The following is a 12898-nucleotide window of genomic DNA, read 5'->3' on the forward strand; positions in this document are numbered from 1 at the left end:
GCGTGTAATTTTGCTCCTGTGATGTGTTGGTTGTGGCACTGTCACTTGTGAACCAGCTCTGGTAAAAAGGCTGTGGCACCCACAGGGACTGTGCAGGGACATTTTCCATTATATGGGACTTGAAGTGAGAACACATAAGATAAACTATGAGGGAGCAGGGGAAGTTCATTTCCTTTGGTAAGAGCTTATTGGTATCCTTTAAAGTCTCTGAGGGTTTTTTTGGGGTTTTTTTTTTTTTTCCTTCTGGGGTTTGGGTTTTTTTTTTTATAAATAATTTTCTTTAAACAGGAGATGTGATGGCTAGACCTTTGGGTTGGGATTCACGAGACCTTGATTCATTTTCTTAGCTGGGCACAGAGATTTGTTGTCCTGGAAAGATCACTCAGTTTGCCCAGTGTTTAACTCATCTGTAGTATGGAAAGAATATTTCAACACGGATAAAATCTTCCATGGAGCAGACTCAGCTAAGATGGTCCAAGAAATTATTTTGAAGCTTGAAGGAAAGACATCTATCCCCCACTAGATGCCGTGGGAATGTGCTGATTCATGGATCTGTGGTTTTCTGAAGTGGCTGGTAACATTCTTGATTAGTAGGTTTTCTGATAGTAGGTACTTCATGAATGTGGGAGCTTCTGTTTGGGTTATATGAAGACTGCAGGGAAAAAAAGGATGATTGAAAAAAAGGAAAATTGTATGAATTAACTTCTGAATTCAAGAAATGTCAGATTGTTGGTTTGTGTGATGGAGTCATGGAGAATGCAGTTGTCTTTTTGTTTTTCTGGCAACAGTGTAGTTCTGTGTATCCCTTGCAGCACAGGGATTGATTATTCTCAATCACTTTGTAGGAATTACAATAAGCCTGAGAACTGTGTAGGATGGAATAAGCTAAATCCGATGAAATTGCTGGAGAACTAACAGCCAGAAAGTCTCAACTGAGCTTTAATAGCCAACAACAACATCTCTCTGCTGAGCATAATAGACCGCAGTATTTCCAAGTCTTGTCACTTGGCAAGATTTACGTGGCTTTTTTTTTTTTTTTTTTTCGTGAGAACAACATACAGGGTTTATGGCAGCACACTGGCAGATTTGAAATGCTCTGAAATTCCTGGAAGAATGGACCTTCAGCTTTAGGAAGCAGAAGGTCCTGAGATGGGACTCAGAACTTGTAGAACAAGAAGTGATCATGGTGTACAAAGCTACAAGGTGTGATCAGTTAACTGGACATGAATGAAAGCAGATGTGTGATCATATGTATCAGAGAGGTGATGTTTTGTACATAAATAGCCATATGGTGGGTGACTTATATTTGTATCTGTCTTGGTTATGATGTCTAATGTTGCAGGTACTACTAATACTCAGCTACAGAGAACGTGATGACTTGTACAAAATGGAGATGTGTATTGAATCATTCTCATCTTCCTGCTTCACGTCTTCACTTAAACAAAAAAATACATAAATATGGTTAATGGAAGAAACCACACTGATGAACTTGAGGAACTTGTCTCCTAATGAGGACAGAAGAACTTATTTCTGGGCCCATGGAGCTCCTTTTCACCATTTCATCTGGGAGAGAAACACAACACGCAGTTGTACCTAGGAGCAGAGCAAATAAAATAAATAAATTCTAGTGGTCAACACTTCCTGGGAATATAGTAGTTCAATTTTTTGTCTGTAGAACAAGAATAATTGTATCTGCTTACCACATCAGAGGATTAGTAATGGTAATTAAAGTGTGGAGTGCTTTGATTATTAAAAAGAAGAATGGGGATAGAAAGAAAACAGTATTTCTGATGAGCTATTCATTTTCAGTCAGGCATGTTAAAGTCCGAATGCAGTAAACACCCTGTCCTGCACTCCACTTAATTTGGCAGCAAAAAAAATTTATAAAACCACAGGAGAACAATGTCAGGGTGAGAATAAAGGTAGAGAGATCAGGTTCTCTGCCTGTGTTTGCATTTGTCTGTGCATCTGAATGACTGTATTTTTAACAAGCTGGCTGAGAAGATGACAATTCATCGTGGGAAAAATGAAGTCAGGAGTCCAGGAAATTCAGGATTTAGTGTTTGAAGGAGGAAAAGTACTTAGCCAAAATTTGGTCATATTTAGCAGTTCCCAACCAAGAAGCCGAAAGGTTTTATGTGTTTCTAGCATATTTTCATTCATGTTTAGAGGAAATGTGATAATTTTTCGTCATTTGAATTGAAATCTCAGCGATAAAACAGGATTCTTGTTTCAGCAGCATCTCTCAGTCTGAAATAACGTACAGAGGAGAGCAAGTGTGTTCTGGAGAGGGCTTCAGGTTACAAGCTGTCACTTTCTGCACCTTGTGCTTGGCTGCTTTTCAGTCAAATTTCCTAGGATGAGGATTAAACATCTTCTCTTTCAGTCTTCCCTCTGAAGAAGAGGGAAGTCTTCTCCTCTATCCAGAGGAGCAGAACTTAAAGGTACTAACCATTAGTACAGGGGAGAAGGAGTGAAAGAAGAGAATGTGCAGCTCAGGAGGTGTGAGCAGAAATTCAGAAAGAATCTGAAGCAGTTAAAGAAGACAGCTTAAGGGTTCTGTGGATGATTTAATGGACATGGAAAGGAACTGGGAAAGCAGACAAATGGAAAGGAACTGGAAGTAATTCTGGGAATAGTATTGCCAAGAGGATGGTACAAGGAGGCAGGGCAAACCCGATGGGTGCTGAGGATGTTGGACGCAAATCAATCAGAATAAAAAGATTCATTAATTCAGCTGCTCAAGGAACAGTTTGTCTCTGGCTATGTGCAACTGCGTAGAAGGAAATGCCTGGAAGTCTGCACTTACAGTCAGCCTAATTGCCTCTGTCTGGGAGGGAACAGAGGGAAGATGCTTGGGACTTCAGTTTTCCCTGTTTTAAACGTGTGTGGAAATGGGTAACAGTGTTTCTTTCACAGGCTCTTCCTCCTTTGCATAGGTGCGGTGTAGCCATAAAACACCTGCAGTGCAGTGGAGATGAGATGCAGAGTAAAATAGACAGAAAACAGTCTCGGGACAAAATCAACCCTGGCTGCAGCCTTTATGGCTGCTGGTTAGGATCCTTTTGTATGAAAAAGAAAGTTATCAATAGTATCAGCTGATTTGAGATGATCAGAATGTTAAGACATGTCGTTGTTTGAAAGACAGCATACCAAGGTCTCGATCAGTAATGGAATAACATCTAGAGGAAAACACTCACTCTTCCTTTAAACTGTTTGGGAACACAGACACACCTATTCTGCTTGGGCCACTCCCTTTCATGCTGTTCAACCCAGGAAATAGTAGGAGTGCAGCCACAGAGTGAGCCACCTCTGAAGGCTCTCACTTGTTCCTCCAGCTTGCCATCCGTTCTCTGTGAGGCTGTAGCTTTTGAGGTGCAGGAACAATACTGCCTGAGAGCACAAATGGAACTAGAAATACACCAGAGCTCCGCAAACGGCAAAGGTTTGTCCTGGATTATTGCTCTGCTATGGAAATCTCTAATGATAAATGACAGGTTAAGCCATCCACAGGACATTGGTTCTTGGATTTAGAGGGAAGTTAGGCTGAGAAACTTCTGTTGGATAGAAACTGGGAGCTTTCTGATACAAAAAGCAGTTTCTTTATTTCAGTTTGTTTTTCTTTACTGATTTAAGAGTTAAACACCTTCCCAGCCTGGTATGTTTTATGAACAGTGGACTTTGTTACTTGGCTGAACAGTGTGTGCATGTACCATGTGCTGCTCCCCTGGAATGGATATCTGAGCTGAGGGAGGAGAGCACAACTCAGGGGAATTAAACAGGCTTTTCATCCAGCTCTGACTCCCCATGTATTTTTGTAAGAGATAATTCACTGCTGTCTTTTGAAGTTTCTCATCTTCTAGCTAAAGATGATGACAGCATGCTGTTGCTGGGGGGTGAGTTCTGCAAAAAGAGGTTTTAGAATTCTGTAGTGGCAGGTGGCATAAGAGTTCAGAGTTATTTCTAATTGATGCTTTGAAAGAAAAGCTGCTAACGTGGCAGTGTTAGGGTGTTTTGAGGGCAGATTTCTTTGGTGTTTAACCTCAGGAAGCCTTGTGCAATCTGTGTGTTAGTGACTGAGCACACCTACAAGTTCTTGTCTGTCCTGCAGCCACCTGTCACTGCTGCTGTCCCTGCACAGCAGATAGGAGGGGTGGCTGCTCAGTGCCTGTTGTGGTGTGTGGTGCCTTTCCCTGGTTCAGGTATGACTGTGCAGCACAGGATGCCAATGTGGAGCAACCTGCAGCAAGGTGAGACTCAAGATATGTTGCTCCTACACACTTAAAGCACATTCAGCATGGTTTTGGTGGTGAGTGATACAGAGTGAATACTCTTTGCATCCAAGAGGCATGCAGCCCTTAGTGTGCTTAGTAAACACTCCTCTTTTTTCATACCGTCTTAGATAAAGGTAGGGGGAAAGGCATGAGTCTAAAAAGATATATTTAACTTTCATGGTAACTCAAGTGTGGGAAGTTGCTTCCTCTGTTATGCTTGGACAGGTAAATAAACCCTTGGGCAGCCCATTTGAATTCAGGGGTTAGAGGTGGAAGAAGTAAAGTCCTGTTTTCTCCTTTACATTGTCTAATCCAATATCTGTCTCTTAAAAAGAGATATCTTCTACCTCTGTGGATCTGGAGATTCAAAAATGTACAGGTAGACATATTGAAGACTTGTGTATACATCTCTATGCAAATTATTACTTTACCGTAGTAAATCCCAACAAAACAATAGAAAAATACAACCCAAGTTTTCTACCAACTGTTTATAACAACAAAAAACGATGGTTCTCTCCATTGCTGGTTAGTTTTTGTAGGCCAAAAACTTAACCTGATGTTGATTTAGATATAGTAGTTATATTTCTGTTCTTTCCCTCAATGTGTACTGAATTAGGTCTGCGAAATTCCTTTTTCCTTCCTTATTTCTTTCCTATTTTGCTTTTAAAATACTATTTTATATTTATTATATTCATATAAGTTAATCTTAGCAGAGATTTAATCTTGCATTTGGTTAGCATTGAGCATTTGGCTAAAATCAACTGTTTCTGTATATTGATAGATGTGGCACATGGGGACATGATTAGTGCTGGTTTAACAGTTGGACTGCATGATCCTGGAGGTCCTTTCCAACCTAAATGATTCTATGTTTCTCTGATTCTATGATACTGCTGTGATGTGGGAAACCACCACATCATTATGTGAATTTAATCAAATGAATATTTGATCCCCTGGTCCTGTGAGGATTCATTATAGTGAGGTCAGGCCAAATCTCTGGTTCCCTCTTCCTGACCAGATACACTGAGAACTGGGAAAACCTTGCTTGTACCTCTGCCTGCTTTGGTTGGTGCTGGTGATTTCCTTGGTGGGGATGGAAATCTCTTCTCTCTGTTGGATCCTGGTAGATAAACTCATGACTGCCAAACTGAGAAAGCACAGGGGAGACAGTTGATCCTTCACCTGCTGCTCTGTAGGTGTTTGCACTTTCCCTTCCCTAGCATTAGTAGAGGAGTCAAGCTGTCTTGAAATCTAATATATATATAGAGATAACTGTTTGTCATTTCATTAAAGTCAGTAATGAAAACAGGTTGTTTAGTTTGACTTCCATTTTTAATCAGAATCACAAGCTGGCTTTTCTCATTCTAGAAAAATGATCCCCTAATTCTCTTTGTCAGCTGTCTATTTTGAGGTGGAAGCCTTGACCTCATTCTGATGATAACCCAGTAAGCAGCAGGAGAACTGGAATTTTTTACTTGTTCAGAATCAATTGATTGTCTCCAGGATCAGTACTGTGAAGATCTGGATTTCAAAGAAAGCATAAGCGTTGGGGAGAAAACTCAGTAACAATCATAAAACCACTACAAAATGGTGCATTATCTTCTAATTCATTCACAGTTAGAAAGGAAATAACTGGGAGCTGCCAACTAGTTTCAGTCTGAAAATATGCACAACATATGTTTATAACATAAGGCTTTCTACTGATAAACGCTGTTGTGATCAGCACCTGTTTTAACTGATTCATCTGAAAATTTTGCTTAGTGCTGCTTAAAGAAGTTCATCAATCAGTTTTTATTCACACAACCTGACAGGTTGGCTGTCTTGCCTACTTTCTTTAAGTGTTTTTGTTGTTGCTTAGCTGTTTTTAATTGCAGAACCATTTCTCAATCAAACCAGGGCAAAACTCTGACTAAAAAAAAATTGAAGACACCTAGAGAGTGTTAATACCAGGAGGGATGTTGAAGCTGAACTGCATGGAAAAAGGATTTTTTTTTTTTTTGGTCATTGCTTTGTGTCAGTGGTAAATCTGTGTATTAAACAAATGCCACAGTGGTAACGTCAACACAAATGAAAGGAAACTTAAGCTTTGCTCTAGGCTGAGGGAGTGTTTACACTTAAAAAACCCAAACCAACCACCCTCCTAGTATGTACTATTAATAGTTGTTTACATTCTACAGAAACTGAAGAATCAGGCATCTCATGAAGTAACTATATAGATACCATATTTAATGTATTTTTAATACCAATAAGCATAGAATCTCCGTGGCGATGGCTAAAAATGCAGCAGAAATCCTCCCTCAAAGATGGCCAGGGCCATCTTAATTTTACATTATGTTCTAATTACAATTAACTTAAAATTAATTGAAATCCTACACTTGTGTTTAAAGTTCAGCTGCTGGAAAAATGACTTTTCTTAGTAGCCCATGACACATAAGACCTTAAAAAACCCCGCCCTAATTTATGGCATTTGGTCATGCAGTGGAAGGATAAGATCAAGAAATTCTTGCTGAAGAAATACTGCTGTAAATCATTGCTGCAAATGCAATATAGGAAATATCAGTCAAGCAATCAAAATAGTGTCTTAAATCCTTTGTAGGTGCTTCATCTGACTAATTTATCATTCCAGTAATTTATGATATCACTGGAATGATTTTTCCTGTTATTTTAAGATCTTATTTCCTACTTCCTCTTTCAAAAGTGTACCTTGCTGGATTGTGAGTGCCCTCCACTTCCACAGCAAGATCAAGACTCTTGATGCAGTGCTGTCATTGAATAACTCTCACTGGATTTGATAGGCACAGCTTCACAACACTGCACATGTCAGGGAGATATCCTAAGATATGGCTTGTCCTGTGTTGAGTGACACTGGTAAAGAACAAACCCAGCTGTACCTGTCATCAAATCAGGAACATGTTTCTCCTCTGTAATGTACTGTCAGCTCTGGAAGTTTGCTGTGTTTCTCTGACTGCTGCTTTTCCTGATGATGCCAGATTACAGCTCTTGTTTGAATAGATTCCACTAAATATCAGTAAAATACAAGCAAACTGTTTGTGTAGTTGTGAAATACCCAAGGGGGTTAAAACCTCTTTTTATCAAATACTAGTTGGCATATGCTGTATGTAATTTCCTGCTATAAATAAATGGAAACAAATTCCAACTGTTTTTCCTGTCCCATCAATGTATTTTCATATGTGTCCTTGCCTCAGTTTTGCCTGTACAGAGTGTGATCCCTGTGAGAGAAGTGAGCTGCTCACAGGGTGATAATTTTGCTTAACTGACATTTTCTTAGTTTTTGTCAGGGCTCTGGATCACTTGTGTGTGTGTGCAGCTGATTTAACCAGAAGATAGTGCTGACCACAAGAGGAAGGGTTCAACAGTGCAGTAGGATTTATTTAATTAGAAAACAAAGGTTAGCCAACACAGCATATTTAAAGCTGCTTTTATGAGGAATGCTGGCAGTGGATGAACTGATCTGATGTCATTTCTGGCATCCTGTTGCAGTGCCATACTTTCCACCGTATAGAAAGGTAACCTCCTATTCTTAGTTGTGATGGACATTGACAAACAGTTTCTACTGGCTTCTGGTAGGGGCTTAAATTAGTCTTTATAGTACAAAGAAGGACTCCCTTTTAGAGCTTCACTGATGCTACAAGAGGGCAGTGTGTCTGCAGGAGTTCTCCTTCTAGAGGTATTCCATGCTCCAAAAATGGCTGTGGTGTTGGAGAATTTGAGAGTTGGATGCAGCAAGAGAAACATTTAATTCTTCTGATCATGTGTGCTGGTGCTACGTCTACAGCAGAAGATGCAGTGTTAGGAGACAATGGATAAAGTTAAATTAACGTGTTCAGGAAGCCCTGCAGTGATCTAAAGAAGACTTTCTTCTGGTGTAATTCTTTACTCAAATTCAGCATTTTAGTAAAGCTACCATGTATATTTCTGTAATTATGTGACACGTGAGAAGAGAGTATAATGGTATCTAGTTTATTTCAATACATAACCAGAGGAGTGGTGCTTTCTTTGATGTCATGCTTGTAACACGTCACCCTTTACAAAGGTACAGGAAATAAACTGAGGATTGAAAGATCGCTGAGGTTTCAACTTTGATCTCTTTGCTTCCCAACATATTTCTGTCTCAGTTACTACGAGGTCGACATTGTGAAGAGGATTGTTCTCTCAGCTGGAAGAAAAATGTCAAAGTTCAAGAAAGGAAAAGTAAAGGAAAGGATATGATTAAAGGAATTACATTTATCTTGGAAGTCTTTGCTCTGTTTTAATAAAAGACACCTAAACATTGCTGAGGAGTAGGAAAAAAGCTTCCTACTGAAGATCTGAGGGACTGCCAGCTTCTGCCAGGATCCTTTTGGCTAATTGTTCCCTTGAGTGGCTTAGGCACCTCTTTGACTTCAAACATAAAGCTCAACTCCACAGATGTCATGGGATTATTTATAAACTATGGGATAGGCAAGCGCTTGGATTGTGTTGTTGAGTCAATCATACAGAGTCCTGGGGGTGCAGCAGTTTTTGTATTTATATTCCATATAGCTTTCACTCTATCCTGCCTATGAAATTGCTTCAGTTGTCAGCAATTACACTTGGCTTTTTTTCTACGTGTAAGTAAAAAGGATTGGCTTTGCTGTAAGAATCCATAGTGCAGTGTTCTTGGCATTGTAGATCAATAGATTAGCCTTGTGCTGCCAGGAAATAAATGCTGAGCCACCTCATCTTCTAATAATGCAATAGACAGATCCATTAATGCACACACTGATATTTTTTGTCTGAAAATAGATGTAAACAGAGATATTTTTTTCCATGAGTATTCTGAAATAAACATTGGAATGGATAAAGTAAGGTAACTATCCTTTGATTGAATCAGGCCTTTTGTCATAACCTAACTCTTCTACTCACAGCAACCACAGTAACAGTGATTCTGCTTAGAATCACATTTTTAGAATAACTAAAAATGGAATTTTCAGATGGGAGAAGATGTCCAGAATTAATTCTTCTCATAACTTTCTTGATAACCTGGAAAACAAGCACTTTTACTGTTAAATAAGGGATACAATCTATTGGAAAATCATTGAGAAATACGGTAATAAAGTTGGAAGGTAATGACGATCAAGGAGAAGCACTCAGCTATGCTTTACATGACCTCTTTTTTTTTATGCTGACCAGTTAGTCCCCAGTGTTATTATCTGTGGTACTTCTATAGTTTCCATTATCACGGAATCTGAAAACTTCAGTCTTTAATGTACCTATTGTTACAAATCCCTTGTGAGGGGGAAAGTGATAGGGGGAAATACAATGAAAGAGATTAAGGGAATGGCTCAGGGATGAACAGCAAGTCTGTGGGAGTGCAGAGACAGCATATTTCCCAAATCCTATGTTAAGGCTTCCAGAGATACTAGACAGTACGTTACTAGCTGACTTTATTAGGGCTTTTCTCCCAAGTGCCATTTAAATATTTCATTTAGTGATTGATTTTTCTATGTACTGTTTTTCTTTGTCCTGTTTCAGCCCAGCTAGAATTTTCATATGAAGGTAGATGGCTGGTGTTGCTCTCCTTTGTCCAAGAAAAAGATCATTAGATGTAATCTCAAGCATATTGTTTAGATATTTTTGTTTGTTTAATCTTTCTGCTCACTGCTTCACTGAAGGATAAACTTGATGGTTGTTGGGGATGGGGGAAGTGAGTCAGATTCAGTTTCTGAGCATACAGCAAAGGGAAAAGCATTCCCAAGAGCTTGTTATGCTGCCTGTCCAGCATTACAATGCACTGCAGAGCTGGGCTTTTGTTACCAAAGGCTCATGTGCCATGGAAGTTATCATACATAGTTGATAACAGGAAGCAGAGCACAATGCTTTAATTCAGCTGAAAGATTTTGCAAATGTCATCAGTTGGGAAAGGAAATTGTCACAGTGTGGTCTTAGTTAAGTCTGAGATAGAAATGCAGTTGTGTTTTCTCTTGCATTTTTTCTTGGTTACAAAACGTAACAGGAGAATAAAGGGCCAAGTGATGCTTCATGTATGTTTTGGAATGAATACCAAGAAACCAATGCATAAACCAACATTTGCTTTCTTATTTCCAAGTTAGTTTAACAGAGTGGCTTGAGCATGCAGATCTTGCTGTTGATGTATAAAACAGGTCTGATTTTCAGTGTGCCACCTGGAGAGATCCCCAGGTGGTTTTTCAAAGAGTAGAAGTTTGACTCTTGAGATAAAAACGTAGCTACGCCCTATTCAGACTTGAACCTGACACTGTCCTTTCACACAGACAATTACAGACTTCAGGGACCGGACAGACTTTGTAGCAGTTCTTCAATTTGCATGTGTGTGCTGCAGAAAGAGAGAGGTATTTGGTGGAGTTTGGCTAATGATTACTTAAAGGTCAGTTATAAAAGCAGTGGAAAAAAATGTCACATGGCAGCATGATAAGAAGCCTGTATGGGACACTCATGCTTAATTGTGTTGCTCAGCTGAGTTATAACACAGACCCTTTTACCTTTGATACCACTTTATTCTGAGTTAGCACTTTTCAGTTAGTCACTCTTCTTTTTTTTTGCCAGTCAGAGAAGCCTTGTGGCTTTGTGGTCTTTCTGTTCCTCCTGCCCCAGGCAGTAGTACAGCTTACCTTAGAGAGCCTTGTGTGGGTTTAAACCAGTAAACTAACTTGGTAGAGACCTGTGGACTGTAGAATCCCTACCTCTGCAGGTTCTCCATAGCCTTTATCATGATAAAAGATACCTAAGCCCCATAGCTGTTTTTAAACTATATCTTATGCTTTTCTAGACAGCAAACTGTTGAAGTAATATTAAATATTAGTATCTAGGAAGTAATATTAAATATTAGTATCTAGGCTTTTTTTCAATCTGTTGTGAATAAAATTTGCATCTAGATGTACTAGCATAGATCTCTCTTTGAAGTTTCTACTTAGTAGTACCAGTGCTTTATATGGCCATCAGCAGAACTCACATGAGCTCTGCTAAATGTTTTTTCATGAGTGGATAAGGTCTCAGTGGGGAAGCAGCAACTGTTAAGTAAGTGAGTGGACAGAAAACAAGTGTACTGTACTGGGAGGAACACCTGTTCTTCACTGTTTGTCACCACCTGAGTCAAGAGAGTACAGCCAAAGCCATTCTGCAGTATTTAGCTGGGTAGATGTCATTGACATGGGTGTCATTGGCAGTGGATTTCTGTAGATGAACAGAACACAGACAGGTATGTGTGGCCACTGCAGCTGCCTGGCAGCAGGACTGCTCAGTCAGCTCTTGTGTGTTTTCTTCTCAGCCAGGATAACAACAAGATTAGATAGGCCTCATGCTCCAGTGAGTGAGCTGAGAAAATACTCTGTTCCTGTTGCTCCTGGCTGTGGTGCCTCAGTTCCTCTGAAATGTTGTGTGCTGCAAGGTACCAGAAAACACAGTAGTGTTTGTACCTGGGCTCTGTTGGGAGTTTGAGTCCCCAGAAGATGTATAGCATTGAGAAGTGGGGCATGGTAGTATGTGATGAGCTAGTGGTGTTCTTACAGCAGTGGACATGCCTGCTGGCAGGACTATCATGGAATCATGGAATTCCATGGGATAGGTTTGGGTTGGGGAGAACCATTAATGGCCCTCTAGTCAAACCCTTCTGCAATGAGCAGGGACGTGTTCCACTAGATCAGGTTGCTCAGAGCCCGGTCTGACCTGGCCTTGAATGTTTCCAGGGATGGGACATCAATCACACCCCTGGACAACCTGTGTTTCACCTTACTGGGTGCACTCGATCCCACTGTCCATGTCATTGGTGAAAACACTCACCAGTACACAATAACACATTTCAGTAGTGGTGGTAATTCTGTTTCTGGGTTTAAGCTAGAAGAACATTTAAATGTCTCTCTGACCTGAGCATAATCCCCACAAAATTTCCTCTTGTGCAGCAAGGGAATGGATTTTATTCCCATTTGAAAAGCATTTCTGTAAACTATTGGAATATAATAGCTGAGATACTTTTTAAGGACTAAAACATGATTACTTCAAAAGCCACAAAATAGCTTTGCACTACCGGTTTTTTAAAGCTCAGCAAATTTTATGTAGTACCTGAATTATTAATGGAGATAAATTGGAAGAGGAAGATCTGTTGCCTTTATCAGCCTTAAACAAGCAGTAGTTGGTTGACTTTGCAGAGAGAGGCAGCTCCTGCTGAAGCCATGACTGAGCAGGTCCTGGCTGAGGAGCCCTATGGGGTGAAGGGCTTCTGCCAGTATGCCCAGAAGATGACTGCCTGTTTTGGACACTTAGGTAAAGAAATCAAGATGTGCATGTGGATTTTTAGGTCTTCATTATGTGGATGAAGGGTTTCCTTAAGTTTACAGTAAATAGCTGAGTGTTTATACATCAGCCTGCAGTCTTGAGTAAATAAGTAGTGGGTGTCAAAAGTGAAAAATCTGAATGTGTGGAGTAGTTTGACCACAAGTAAAGTTTTGCGTCTTAATTGTGTGTGTATTTGAATGTTGGATTTTTTTTTTCCTGTCATTTGCTGGTTTAGTTATTTTATTGCTTGGATAACTTTATTTCGTGGTATAAGTAGACAGAGTGCTTGCTCATTTTTCATTTAGATGAAGGCCCTTTCTTCCTCTCCTTACTCTCAA

General features: G+C 39.8%; 1 protein-coding gene across 6 annotated transcripts in view; it reads left to right on the forward strand.

Moving 5' to 3' along the window:
* Window positions 1-12898, forward strand: part of ABLIM1 (actin binding LIM protein 1) — a 192069-nt gene that overhangs the window by 45239 nt on the left and 133932 nt on the right. For 3 of the 6 annotated variants that reach the window (XM_066323542.1, XM_066323538.1, XM_066323539.1), the window contains exon 1: window positions 3296-3445. The exons of 1 other annotated variant lie outside the window; for it this stretch is intronic. In XM_066323542.1, coding sequence (XP_066179639.1) covers window positions 3406-3445 — 40 coding nt within the window. In that variant the 5' untranslated portion in view covers window positions 3296-3405. Of the gene's footprint in view, window positions 1-3294; window positions 3446-12898 lie in introns of those variants that run through there. 2 more of the 6 variants (XM_066323537.1, XM_066323536.1) reach the window with 1 other exon arrangement.

Source organism: Sylvia atricapilla, chromosome 8, assembly GCF_009819655.1.
Source record: "Sylvia atricapilla isolate bSylAtr1 chromosome 8, bSylAtr1.pri, whole genome shotgun sequence".
In the NCBI taxonomy this organism is placed as follows: domain Eukaryota; kingdom Metazoa; phylum Chordata; class Aves; order Passeriformes; family Sylviidae; genus Sylvia; species Sylvia atricapilla.